This window comes from Podarcis vaucheri (genome assembly GCF_965113315.1).
Source record: "Podarcis vaucheri genome assembly, chromosome: 10".
Classification (NCBI taxonomy): Eukaryota; Metazoa; Chordata; class Lepidosauria; order Squamata; family Lacertidae; genus Podarcis; species Podarcis vaucheri.
Window position 1 is genome coordinate 43,256,305 of NC_138748.1, and position 13,452 is coordinate 43,269,756.

Genomic DNA, 13,452 nt, shown 5'->3' on the forward strand with positions numbered 1-13,452 from the left:
ATCATTTTGCATTAACCAAAACAATCATTCATGGCACCTAAATATTAAGAAGGTGATGCGTAAAGCAGCAAAATAGATTATTTACTGAGGTCAAGCACTTAGGGAATTTATCAGAAGTGCCTGCAAATTCTTTTCTTTATCAGTGCTGAAAACAACTCTGAAATGCATGCTTCGCTTAACACATTTCCAAGGCAGACAAAAAACAGATTTAAAGTTTTTAATTTACAAGTTTAAACATAAACTACAGACTAGATTACAAAATCACTTCTGTAGGCTTTAATCACTTGTATTATATTCCTTTAAGCCTTTTGCTGGTAAGAAATTATAAAGGCAAGTTGCTTTATTCATTATGTTCTCTGTTCAGTATTGTTTGCCTCCTCATTTCAGTCTCTGATATGTGAGAGAGAAACTGCCACTCCTCCAAGACATCTGAATTCAAAGGCTTGAGTGAAAGAATAAAGTGTTGAAAGGATAATACGCTGCTTAGAAAATGTATTCGTTTATTCTTTTCCCGAAAACTCTGAAATATTTGCCATATGAACACATGTTGGCAAGAGAGCAGAAAATATAAGTTGCTCAGAAGTTTTGACTGTCAGCATCTAAATTTATCCTATACACACAGTACTTTGATGTCCAGAAAACACTTATGGAGTGTTTACACTCCATACCCATCCGCATTCTATTTTATACTTTCCCCCATAACTTTGCAAAGCACAAAAAAACGGCATGGGCTAGAGTCAACTAATAAGTCCTGAAAGTGGAAGCTGGCACAAGAAAGAACTTCCACTTGCACAACAGATCTTCTCTCCCCAAATAAACTTGGCTTGGAGTGTGTGTGTGTGTCAGGAGAACCCCTGGAACAGCTGTGCGAGATGAAGAGAGAGGGGATGGTTGCATCTGGCAAGCTGACAAGCCTGCCCTGACTGAACATAGCATGATGTTCCTCCCTGTGTATCTTCCAAGCGCCTTGGTTGTGCTAAGGCAGGCATGGCCAAACTTGGCCCTCCAGATGTTTTGGGACTACAACTCCCATCATCCCTAGCTAACAGGCCCAGTGGTCAGGGATGATGGGAATTATAGTCCCAAAACATCTGGAGGGCCAAGTTTGGTCATGCCTGTGCCAAGGCAACAGAACCCATTAACCCATTTAAACTGCACAAACCCAAAGTTCCAGTATGCACTTCAATTGCTCATGCAAAAAAGTAACAATCTGAAGGCACCCAGGGACATTCCGCAAAATGCCACAAAACCGACTCCCTGTTCTTCATTCAAACTTTACTAGTTTAAGCACTGCTTTGTTTGCAATCTAATACGAACAATGAAAAATATTAATGGAACAATGAGGAAGGCAAACAAGCAAGCCTTTGGATGCCTTCTGAGTTGCCTTTTTCAAAACAGGACCTTTTACTTTATTTAGGACTTAAGTAATTATTGTAAAGGGACGCGGGTGGCGCTGTGGGTAAAACCTCAGCGCCTAGGACTTGCCGATCGCATGGTCGGCAGTTTGAATCCCCGCGGCGGGGTGCGCTCCCGTCGTTCGGTCCCAGCGCCTGCCAACCTAGCAGTTCGAAAGCACCCCCGGGTGCAAGTAGATAAATAGGGACCACTTACCAGCGGGAAGGTAAACGGCGTTCCGTGTGCTGCGCTGGCTCGCCAGATGCAGCTTGTCACGCTGGCCACGTGACCCGGAAGTGTCTCTGGACAGCGCTGGCCCCCGGCCTATAGATGTGAGATGGGCGCACAAACCCCAGAGTCTGTCAAGACTGGCCCGCTCGGGCAGGGGTACCTTTACCTTTAATTATTGTAAACTAGGGCCCTTTATATCTAATGTTGACTGCTTTACGTTGTCTGAGTGCAAGTGATGAAAAGGCAAAAAGCACTTTGACAGGGTTTTCTTTTTACCTTTTTGAAACTATATTCATACTCTTCCCAGTGGATGTCACAAAATAGGCAGTCTAGTCTCAACTTCAGACCTACACAGATGGCGGCCTGTACCTTACTCCAGTAACTTCGCACGCATCCTGCCAAAAGGATACATCATGCCTGGAAAGGTCGGCTGACTCCTGCTTGTTGCCGGGAGGCTCTCCAGCAAGGTCTGAACAGATGCTGCTTGAGTTGAATCCACCTGACATTTTCCCCTTTGAAGCTTACATCAAAGTGAAAGGAATTACAGAAATAATTAACAGGTTTGTTTCTTCCTATCTCCCTTTCCTTCATTTCCTACCATAGCAATAAAAACCAAAGGCATAGCCATATGTCAGCTTTCCATGCTGGCTTAGTGCTGTAGTACTGAACCAGAGGAACAAAGGGCACGTGGAAAGAGTGCTTCTCTGTAAATTAAGGAATAAGTAACTGTAGATGGAATCTAACATTTAGTCATACTCAGAGGAGACCAATGAAATTCATGGACTTAAGTTACCAACCCCTCTGCAATCTGTTTCCTGAAGCAAGTGGCTTTCGCTAAAGTTGTTAGAACCATTTCAGAATCACCATGGAGGTTACTCTCATTGAGGAATCACTGCATCTTATTTAAGGTATTTATTATTACCTTCATAATAAATATCCTAAGGCAGTTTACAATCCCAGTTAAAAAACTGCTGTTATCTTTTTTAAAAAATTAATATTTTAATTTGATTTTTAAAAGTATAAACATACAACAAAAAACAGTTACGAATCCAAATATCGAGATTGCTCTGAATCTCCTGACTTCCCCCCATCCCTTCCATGGGTCCTAAATATATTATTTACAACTACATAGCAATACTTATCCAAATTTTTGATCCTTCTAAATTATCCATACATTCTATTACTTTACAAGTGTGGTTAAAATCCTGCTAATGTTTTAACCTGCTTGCAGGCGACCCCTGAGTGGAATGACTCAAGACAACGTGCCATGGGATTAAAATTGGCCACAACTTTATTAAATTTCAGATGTAGGGAGACCTTGGCTTAGACACTGGGTGTTTATCCTTCCCAGTCCCCAGCTGGGGATCTGGGAGACATCAGGGTTATCCAGAATGTGTGGGGATTGGGCCGGCTCTGGAGAAATATGTTCAAGCAGAGAGCCCACACCCCATTTCGCCACCGTCACAGGGGAGAGCAATGACAACCTCTCGGCGTATGGCCAATGCCTCTCCTCAAGACCCCTTTAACGGGGAACCCTGGGATCACCGCCACAAGGGAGGTGTGGGTCGCCGCTTCACCCCCCTCCACACACATTTAGGAAGATAGACTAAAGGATTCCGCCCAAGGCCTGAAACCGCCACTCGAGGCTGCAAAATCAGTGCTGTAATGTGAAATGAACTTCCATTAATGATGATGATGAAGATGATGATGGCAGCAGCAACAACAACAACCCATAACAACCATTCTTATGATATCACTCTCAAGTTACTGCTTACTGTTACGAGATCATTTCCAAAGGGCTCACCTGAACAAGAAAGGAGCGAAGTGCACTGATTGTGACATCAGAAAGTTCTGGCAATTTAGTACTAGCTGCTTCTTCAAGTATGCAGCCAATTTCAATTGGAGAAATAATTCTAGTGTTCTGATACCTTATAAACTTTAGAACATAGTAATTAAAGTTAATTTATTTTCTTGTGGCATGGAGTTCCATAGTTCAGCTTTCCTCAAGTACGATACAAACACTGGCTCCACAGCAGGGGTGCCAACTTGAATAAAATATTGTGGGGGCCCAGGTAAACCCCACCTGCATAAGTGATCACATGATGAAGTGCACACACACAGCATTTGAGTGGGAATGCCCATCAACTTTGTGATTTTATTGTGGGAGCCAAAGCCCCCACGGCTCCTAGGAATTGGCTCCTATGCTCCAGAGGTATCATAAAACAACTTCCCCATTTTTTAGGCAGAACTTGCTGACCTTGAGATGTCAGGGATGAAGAACTGGCTGTGACCCTTCAGGTCTTGTTGAACTCCCATAAGCCTCAGCTAGCATGGACAGTGGTCAGGGATGATGGGGATTTGAGTCCAGAAACATCTGTAGGGTCACAGGTACCTTAACCCTGGTCCCGGGGGGGGGGTATCTTTCCCTACTGTTCACAAAATCCCCAACTTTAAAAAAAAAGTTTTTTATTTAAGTGGGTCTCCAATTTTGACTCGAGCAAGAGCATTGGGGAAGCAGCACTTAATCCTGCCTACTCCAACATTTCCCTGATGGAAAGCGCTACTCGCACAGTGAAGCTGCTGTTGCCTTTCTGGAGTGGAAGACACACTATACAGAGCTGGCGGGAGAAGATTTTGATCAAGGAAATAGTGCAGGATAAAGGGACAAGTAACTTCTCTCCAGTGCCACAGCTCTGATCAGAATAAGAGCTAACAACAACTATATTTGATTGTTTTTATTTTAAAATCAGGAAATTCAATTATTTATACCTGTTTTGGCCCTAACAAACACTGTATGTTGCCCATTTTTAATGTACACAGCATAAATAGCTGCAGATACACTGTGTTCTTTAACAATATACAGTGGTGCCTCGCAAGACGAAATTAATCCGTTCCGCGAGTCTCTTCGTCTAGCGTTTTTTTTGTCTTGCGAAGCAACCCTATTAGCGGCTTAGCGGATTAGCGCTATTAGCGGTTTAGCGGCTATTAAAGGCTTAGCGGATTAGCGGCTAAAAGGCTATTAGCGGCTTAGCGGCTTAGAAAAAGGGGGGGAAGCGGGGGGGGAATCGGGACACTCGCAAGACGTTTTCGTCTTGCAAAGCAAGCCCATAGGGAAAATCGTCTCGCGAAGCAGCTCAAAAACGGAAAACCCTTTCGTCTAGCGGGTTTTCCGTCTTGCGAGGCATTCGTCTTGCGGGGCACCACTGTACTAGAAACTTTCAGGATAGCAGTTTATAGCCCCCATACTCACCAAAGCAACTAGTCTTAGAATTTCTGGGTGAAGAAATGAATTATCGACACTATCTAGGAGAGAGATCAGCAGGAATTTATTCCATGGTTGTGAGACAATATGGGATGCTAGAAATGTAGAAAGCAATCACAGTTAGCTTTTTAAAAACCAACCGAGTGGAAAACATTCTAGCTAAAGAGACTTACTCATATGGAATGAAACTTCCTTGAAGTCATCAAAAAGAATTTCCAGAGATAAAATTTACTATTGCACCTCCCTGCCCCTCCCCCTGCAAAAAAATATTGCTGGTAATAATTTAAACTCTTACCTAATTCATTCATTCACAACAAAAATGTACTGGAGTAGTGAAGCAGAGAAAAGAAATAATAATTTCAGGGAAGGCAAGGTCTGTGACTGTGTTATCATAATTGAGCTTAGACCACTGGAATATTATCTACTTTATGTGAAATATAGTATGAAAGTTGTTCAATAAGGCTACTACTACCTCACTGCTGAATATACCATTATAAACGCCACATGACCCCACCTTAATACTGAAAAAGCTTTTTCACAGTGGTCATTGACACACCATTTCAAATCCATCTAAATGAAACCTTCCATAAAACTCTTCCCTACACCAGGGTACTATCCATAGCAGCATTATTTTGCAGGATTGCCACTTTTTGCTTGCTTCTGGTGGGTCACATGACACATCTCTCTACCTGTAGTTATTTAATAGGCATGCAGAGAGGTGCATGTGTTTGCCTTCAAGGAGGAAAAAGGGGAAAGCACATCACATTTTAAGCATAAATGACTGTCTGTACAGGTGCACGTGCACTTTACCTGAGTGAAACGAAAACATCTTTCAAATACCACCCACTTCCTTGTGCAATTAAAACTAATTACAGTGATGTATGTCACGGAATTGAGTGATAAGGAACTACACCGTGATCACTGAGCAACAACGGCATTTGCAAAAAGTATAGGAATATCTTGGGATAGGGGCTTTGGTGCAGATTGTGCCCAGGTGCTTTTCTAAGGCAGTTGTCAGAGACACCCTTACGCTGCTGGTTACCATTAATCCATTGAATAATTTACCAAACACTCTCTGTCCTAGTAATGCACCTTTTTGCTTGGTAAAGGATGACCAGAACATATCCTGTTGGCTCTGACCAAGATTGCCGTATAGGCAAGAGAGTTTGCAATGTTTTCTTGGGAACTGAATGAGATTCTTAGAACTGGAAACTTACATTTTGCTTTTCCATTACGTAGAGCGCATTCTCAACCACCTACCACCCTGATGCAAAGCAAGAAACACTCCGGAAAATGAGAGGGCAGCTTCTTCCCTCCCCTGCTACTAAAAATCTCTCCTGCAACTGGTGAAGATACTGTGCCCACCGATGCAGACAATCACAGTGAATCAAGTGAACACTTATAAGGATGCTGAAAGGAGTACCAGTGATTGGGTTCCTCGAATACAGGTATTCCAACAAAACTTCAAGACAGCCAATAACAGTTTGAGACAGCAAAAGGTCCTTCTGCAAATATAAGGGAAAGGGTGAGGGCATGAATCACTGCCACCAAATCCCACAACAAAACTACTTATTAGGTTAGAACTGATGTAGAAGTGGCTCCCCACCCCCATTCCACTTTCGAAAGAATGCCAAATGTTGCTCAGAAAACTCTTAAGATTGCATGGCAGCCTCTTTAGTAAGGTAGCAGAAGTGAGCTGCTGCTAGTGAGGGACTTAAGCTGTAGGAAGCTACAGTACAGTACTTAAAAAAAGACTTGTCATGGACAAAGTCCTGGGATCTATATTCATTCTGCCCTGGAAATTAAATAATGATCCAAAAAGCCTCTCAGTAGTGAAACAGTTCAGTTCTAGAAACAAGGAAAGTTTGCGAGACGACAGTGGACTGTATGCCTTCTCCTGTGTTTGAAATAGATCGACAGTGTTGCTGATGGCAAAATGGTTTCAGTTATTATCACTAGACTTCTACCTGGAGCAGGAGGTTCTGTAGACGGATAACCAAGGACACTACATGCCGCATGGTTACTGGACAGAGAGAGGCAACCCCTTCTGACTGTGGAAGTTCATTCCCATGTTCATCTGTAGACCGGACAGCAAACTTCACAAAGGATGAGCAGAGGTTCTGCCTAAAGAAGGCTCTCAGAAACTGAAGGATGCTGACTGGGTATAAAACCATCTATTAGTACTTGACATTCGTACTTTAGCAACAATTATGTACTATTCTAGCATGATGACGACAATTGTATTTGCTAGTTACCTTTCTTACAGGTAGCTCTAAGCAACTTGCATTGTCCCATCCTACATGTGCAGTGCATGTTTAGCAGAGGCTGGTACACTAAGTCTACAGCAGCACAGCCTTCCCAAGGAACATGTAAAAAGAAAAAGAAAAAATCCCCCCCAAATCTCAAAGACATACACTCTCTTTCCTGTCCTAAACATATCTTATACTTCTGTTTGAATCTACTGTTCTCTGGCCTATCAGGCCTCTGTATGTTAATGCCTGGATTAATCTTTTCGTTTTGTTTTGGGAAAGAAAATGGATTAGCTGACTTATTTATATGCAGTGTTAATTTCAAGTACTTTTATTCAATATGACTTGATTAAAAATGCATCTGAAAAAGACATAAAACCCATCTTAATGATTAGCCTTCTCAGAAAATAAAAACTAATGTTTGAAAGTTTGCAAGTCCCCCCCCCCATCTTTTATATAGTAATCTATAATGTATTCAAATGCTGCTATGGTCTTCAAGCCACTTGGGGCCCAGTGAATGGCCTGGGAGCATTTGATGATGCAGCACTGTTGAAGTGTGTGTAGATTTGATCAGTGCTCAGGCAGACACCACTGAGAACAGTATGAGCTGTTAAAACAGAACAGGTCAAAGGGGAGGGAAATTCAAGCCTCCCCCCATTTTTTGCTTAATAATATACAGTTTCATGTTCGAGAGGGGGAGGGGGGAATGTTCCATATTTACTTATGAACATTCACCATTATATTAAAACAATAAATTTAATAATAATAATATAGTTTCATGTAGGAATTGAGCGAGCCCTGCATATAGATAAGATGCCCTGATCCTGCACACATAAATGAACTGGGAAACCACAAAGGACTGCAGCTTCCCAGGGATTTCTACATTAGGCCAGATTTATGCCATTTCTTAGCAAAAGTGACTTCCGTTTTTATAACATGTGAAGCAGCCTTTAGTGCTCTCTTAGCTGATGCTGGCAAATATGCAGCCTACCAAAGAACAGGGTGGGTTTCTTCCTCTTGAAGGCAAGTGCGCTGAAGACCTGGTCCACATCAAGGCAGATGATATGATCAACCTTTCAGAAATGAATCAGAAAATGTTTGGTGACGGGAGCGATTGGAGTGAAGGAAGGAGCCGGGCTGCTAATTTTCTTTGTCCAGCCGTCTATTACCAACCCCTCAAAAGACACTGGATCTGCAGCTCATTAAATGTATTCCCAGTATTATTCACTTATGGAATTAAATAGAGCTTCCATGACTTCTAAGGGATTATAGACAGAATGAGGGAACACAGGCAGTCAGCTATGCAAATCTGCTTTTGATTCATCCTCATTATTAACACTCTGGTAAAATGAATGAGGCTAATCATTTACTAAACTGCTGTTTCCCCTTCAGAGGATTAGGGAACAGCACAACATTAGCTCACATTCATGAGCTTTAGACGCATCCATCTATCCATTCTGAACATTTTGTGCTTGCCAAAACTGAGGGAACAAGATCAAACAACAGGAGACCACCAGGAATTATCCTAATTCACACACAGGATAAACTAAAGTTCAATTTTGAATATGATATCAATACAGTGACCTTATATCACCTGTTTCTAAGCCATTCATGTAATGCTTCGTTTACATATAATACCTATCTATCTTATGGAATAACATGGTTTGGGACTTGAAATGCTGATTTTGCCGTTGGGCTAAATTATTCCTAGGCTGGGGTATGATAAACTATGTCTGTGTTCATTATTAAGCCAAGATAGGAACCAGATCTTTGCCATACACCAGTCCCTTCACAGCGTAAACAATAAAACCAGCATGAGTGCTGTTACATACCGTATTTTTCGCTCTATAACACGCACCTGACCATAACACGCACATCGTTTTTAGAGGAGGAAAACAAGGGAAAAAATATATTGAATGAAACAGTGGACGTATCATTTTTGTGCTTCATGCTGTGGCCACAGACATGTGATCTGATGGTGAATTTGGGGTGACCCAATGCAAAAATCCTGAGAATCCCTGTGGATCCATGCTTTGTAACCACGTTTTTGCACCATTGCAGCCCCAGGCAACAGTGGGTGCGTGATTTTTTTTGGGGGGGACAGGCTGTAGTCATGGACATGCTATGTGCTCTGATGGGAAATTTTGGCTGACCCAATGCAAAGATCCTGAGGATCCATGTGGATCCATGCTTTGTAACCACGTTTTTGCACCATTGCAGCCCCAGGCAACAGTGGGTGCGTGATTTTGGGGGGGGGGGCAGGCTGTAGCCATGGACATGCTGTGTGCTCTGATGGTGAATTTGGGGTGACCCAATGCAAAGATCCTGAGGATCCATGTGGATCCATGCTTTGTAACCACATTTTAAGTGGGGAGGGAAGGAAAAACACAGAAGGCTAAGAATGCAGGAGAGGGCTATAACGTGAGGAAAGGAAGGCAAAAGTTCCGACCCACCCACCCACACAAGCCAGCCAGCGTGTGCTCTCTCTCTCTCTCTCTCCCTCTTTAAATGGAAGAAAGCATATTTGAATGCTGTGTGTCTCCAAAAACAAAAAGCAGGAAGTCAAATCAGAATTTTAAGCCGAACCTGTAATCTCTCTTCCCTTCACAAACATTGTTCCTCCGGAGCAGGGAGAGGATAGAAGGACGGACGCTCTGCTTTCCCCTCTACTTGCCTGGAGGGGAGGGGCTTCCCCTGCTCTTTGTTCCGTTTGAGCAAACACAGTAACGAAACAGAGAGGGCGGGCAGCAAGACCCTGAGGCAGAATGCAGGAAAGCTGCCACTTCCTCTCTTCAGGCTTCCCTTCTCCCTGAAGCGCGGTTTGATTTTTGCCTCATTTTTCGGCTCCAGGGACCACACATTCGCTCCATAACACGCACAGACATTTCCCCTTCCTTTTTAGGAGAAAAAATCTGCGTGTTATAGAGCGAAAAATACGGTACATATCATGTCTGTGGGTATTTGGTTTGCCACTGTGGGAACAGAAAGTTGGACCAGATAGATCTCTGGTCTCATCCAGCAATACTCATCTTACATTCTTGAGTCTCCAATTAACCATGGTTTCCTGTTTCATTTGAACTGGGAAACTATTAATCCTAAACCTTAATTTGAAGTTAGTTTAAGACCTGAGTAGTTCCAAAGCTCACAACCATCATTTTCGATGGAAAAGAAAACAATGGCTAATTAGAGACCTCCTTGTTTGATTGATCAAATTGCAAAGAGGGGAGCAAAGGGCTGCCTATGCAGACAAAAGGCTAACTATTATCTCAACTTAATAAACCAATATGAACTTTCAGACTGGGATTACAGTTAATTAATGCAATAGATTTAGGGAACCAATAATAAAAAAGTTAATAATGCTTAAACTTTGTGCATTGTGCCTATGAATAAAAGCAGTAATTTTTATCTGGACTTTCTAATGCAAAAGTTTTACAGTATTTCTAACCTCTGTATTGTAAATGTGTTGTTGAGTCAAGAGAGAAGAAATCAGCAGCCAAGCAGAGCAGAGAAGTGCTTCACTGGATGAGGGCAAAGCAGGTTCAGAAGAACAGGCAGGCAACCAAGTGAGGTGGATAATTTTCTCGAGTAGCTCTAGCAAAGGTGTGTTGGAAAATAACATAGCCACCACTGTAAAGGAAGAAAGGGTCTAACAAGCCATGTGCAACTGGCATAGCAGAAAGGCAGCAGCTGCCAAGAGCACCAGGAAGGACCAGTCATGAGCAGCTACTGAAATTAAGGGGCACCATCCTTTTCTGCCCCAAGTCCACCACGACTCCAAGATTCTTGGACTATCAAATAATATATTTTAACTACATGCATGATACTGTTACTAAGCAATATAATACTGAACAAGGCTTGTTAAGTACAAGTAGGCTCTTTATGATAGATAAATAGATGATAGATAGATGATAGATAGATGACAGATAGATAGATAGATGATAGATAGATAGATAGATAGATAGATGATAGATAGATAGATGTGACTGTCCTCCCTTCTTTTGCACAAGATAGGCAGACAAAATATTCAGAATTTTTAAAGCCAGTGAAGGAACAAATGCCCCAGCATGTCAGAAAATTGATGTTCAATGTCCTCCCCGTGCCCATTACAAGGGCTCCTGTAGATTTGCATCATGTAGTGGAAAATCACAATTAGGTTTGTGCTCTATACCTATTTTAAATAGAAAGTAACTAAATGAGATATATGTGCAGAATGAACAAGTAGGAGAGAGGCCTTTTTAAATAGCCTTTTCTCCTGTCATGCCATGTCTTTAGCAGTCCTCATAGTCAGATGTTGAAAGAGGGAGGTTCTGGCATCTGCACTGGATTCAAAGAAAGGCTCCAGACACAGCCTCTAAGAAGGATTTTCTCCTCCTGCCTTCCCATCACAACCGGCTGCCTACAGCATATTCTTTCTACTTCTTCATTTTGTGGGAGGGATTTATGCTGGGTGGGAAGTTCGGTGTGTGACTGGACCTTCGGTGGCTTCCATACTTTCCTGCTAAACTGCAGCGACTTGGCTAAATAATCTCATGAGAGGCTGCAGGCCTCCCAGCGCCCCTGCCATGTATTTGGCCATATGGAAGATGCTCCTCATTGTGTGGGGGCTTTTGGGAGGGGGTTCCTGAAAGTGTGATGCCCTTCCCTTTCTTCTCTCTCCTCCCACCCCTGTCACTGGCAGGGAATGGGGGGGGGGGACTCCAGGAACTTCCCACTCCTTCAGTTTCCCTCAGTCTTTAACAAGATGGAGCCCTGGCGCCTTCTCCTTTCTTCTCTGCACATGGCTCCTGTTAAGTTGTGGGTGAACATATCAGACGACACAACGATTCTTCAAACAGCTCTTGTTTATTCACAGGCCAGAACAGAACTGAACGGTTCAGCCAGCCTGCTTATATAGAGCTCCACCACAACGCAACTGTAACAACTTTCTGTAACTATCCAATCACTGAACGTCACTTTCAATCCCTTATTTGCATATGTGGACCTGAGTGAAAACTACTGTATTTTTCGCTCTATAGGACGCACCCGACCATAGGACGCACCTTGTTTTAGAGAGGGAGAACAAGAAAAAAAAATCTCCCCCTCTCTGCTCAGCACCCCTTCAGCGAAGCGGCAGGAGAAACGGAGCCCCTTCCATTTCTCCTCCCGCTTGGCTGAAGGGGCACTGCATAGCTCTCCCTCTCTGCTGAAGCCAGGAGAGTCTTGCTCTCCCAGCTTCAGCAAAAGGAACCCGAAGCCTTCGGAGCACAGTGCGAGTTCCCGCTGTGCTCCGCAGGCTTTGGGTTCCTTTTGCTGAAGCCGGGAGAGAAAGACTCTCCTGGCTTCAGCAAAAGAAACCTGAAGCCTCCGGAGCGCTGTGGGAACTCACGTTGCGCTCTAAAGGCTTCAGGCGGCTATCCCTGAAGCCTGGAGAGCGAGAGGGGTCGGTGCGCACCGACCCCTCTCGCTCTCCAGGCTTCAGCAAAAGCAACACGAAGCCTCCGGAGCGCGGAGGGAGCGCTCCCTCTGTGCTTCGGAGGCTTCGCGTTGCTATCGCTGAAGCCAAGGAGCCTGCATTCGCTCCATAGGACGCACACACATTTCCCCTTAATTTTTGGAGGGGAAAAGGTGCGTCCTATAGAGCAAAAAATACGGTATCTACAGTATCCCCTGCTGGCCCAGGGTGAGAACTTCAGTACATAACAGCTCTAACACCTACTAGTATGGACCAGAGAAACTGTGATTTCAAACAAGGGGGACAAACTCATTTTGCACATGCATATACTACAGTGGCTGAATTCAAATGGGGAAAATGTGGATTCACACAGCAACAGTGCTCCAGTAGGGGCAGGCCCCTTGTAGCAAACTGCCCTGAGACCTGCGGGTATAGGGCAGTACACAAATTTAATTAATAATAAGGTTGAAGGGGGAGTGGGCAGTTAGAATCCATTTATCACTTTTTACCTGTTTTCTGGCTGGCTGGGGTTGTCTGCTGAAGGCTCCAATACAGGTAGTTGAGGGACGGATGCAGAATTTCATGGTCTGTTGGGCTGCATTTTCCAGACAAATTGCTGACTGTGTGATAGAAATACTCAATATAATTTTCATCTTTTTTCAGATTCCAATATGCTAAATATTTGGGGGGAAAGGCTCGATACGAAAACAGCTACACCTGCTCAGACCGCTAATCAAATCAGCGTGCAATGCAATTCACAGACACTGACAAAATCCATCTGGCTTCAAAGCAGAGCACAAGAAATCCTGAAATAAATATTGCCACAGCTGTGCATCATAATTAGGAGGTATGTTACAACTCCTCACCAGCATACATTTTGGAGG

At 43.4% G+C, this 13,452-nt stretch overlaps 1 protein-coding gene across 2 annotated transcripts in view; it reads right to left on the bottom strand.

Moving 5' to 3' along the window:
• Positions 1 to 203: 203 nt before the first annotated feature.
• The window catches only part of MEI1 (meiotic double-stranded break formation protein 1), a 37,442-nt gene continuing 24,193 nt past the window's right edge, over positions 204 to 13,452 (bottom strand). Inside the window, exons 23-31 of one of the 2 annotated variants that reach the window (XM_082241399.1) lie at positions 13,078 to 13,188; positions 10,583 to 10,764; positions 8,129 to 8,210; positions 6,856 to 7,046; positions 6,312 to 6,393; positions 4,877 to 4,983; positions 3,431 to 3,562; positions 2,037 to 2,146; positions 204 to 442 (exon numbers count right to left, since the gene is read on the bottom strand). In XM_082241399.1, coding sequence (XP_082097525.1) covers positions 436 to 442; positions 2,037 to 2,146; positions 3,431 to 3,562; positions 4,877 to 4,983; positions 6,312 to 6,393; positions 6,856 to 7,046; positions 8,129 to 8,210; positions 10,583 to 10,764; positions 13,078 to 13,188 — 1,004 coding nt within the window. In that variant the 3' untranslated portion in view covers positions 204 to 435. The remainder of the gene's footprint in view (positions 443 to 2,036; positions 2,147 to 3,430; positions 3,563 to 4,876; positions 4,984 to 6,311; positions 6,394 to 6,855; positions 7,047 to 8,128; positions 8,211 to 10,582; positions 10,765 to 13,077; positions 13,189 to 13,452) is intronic. The other variant, XM_082241400.1, reaches the window with a different exon arrangement.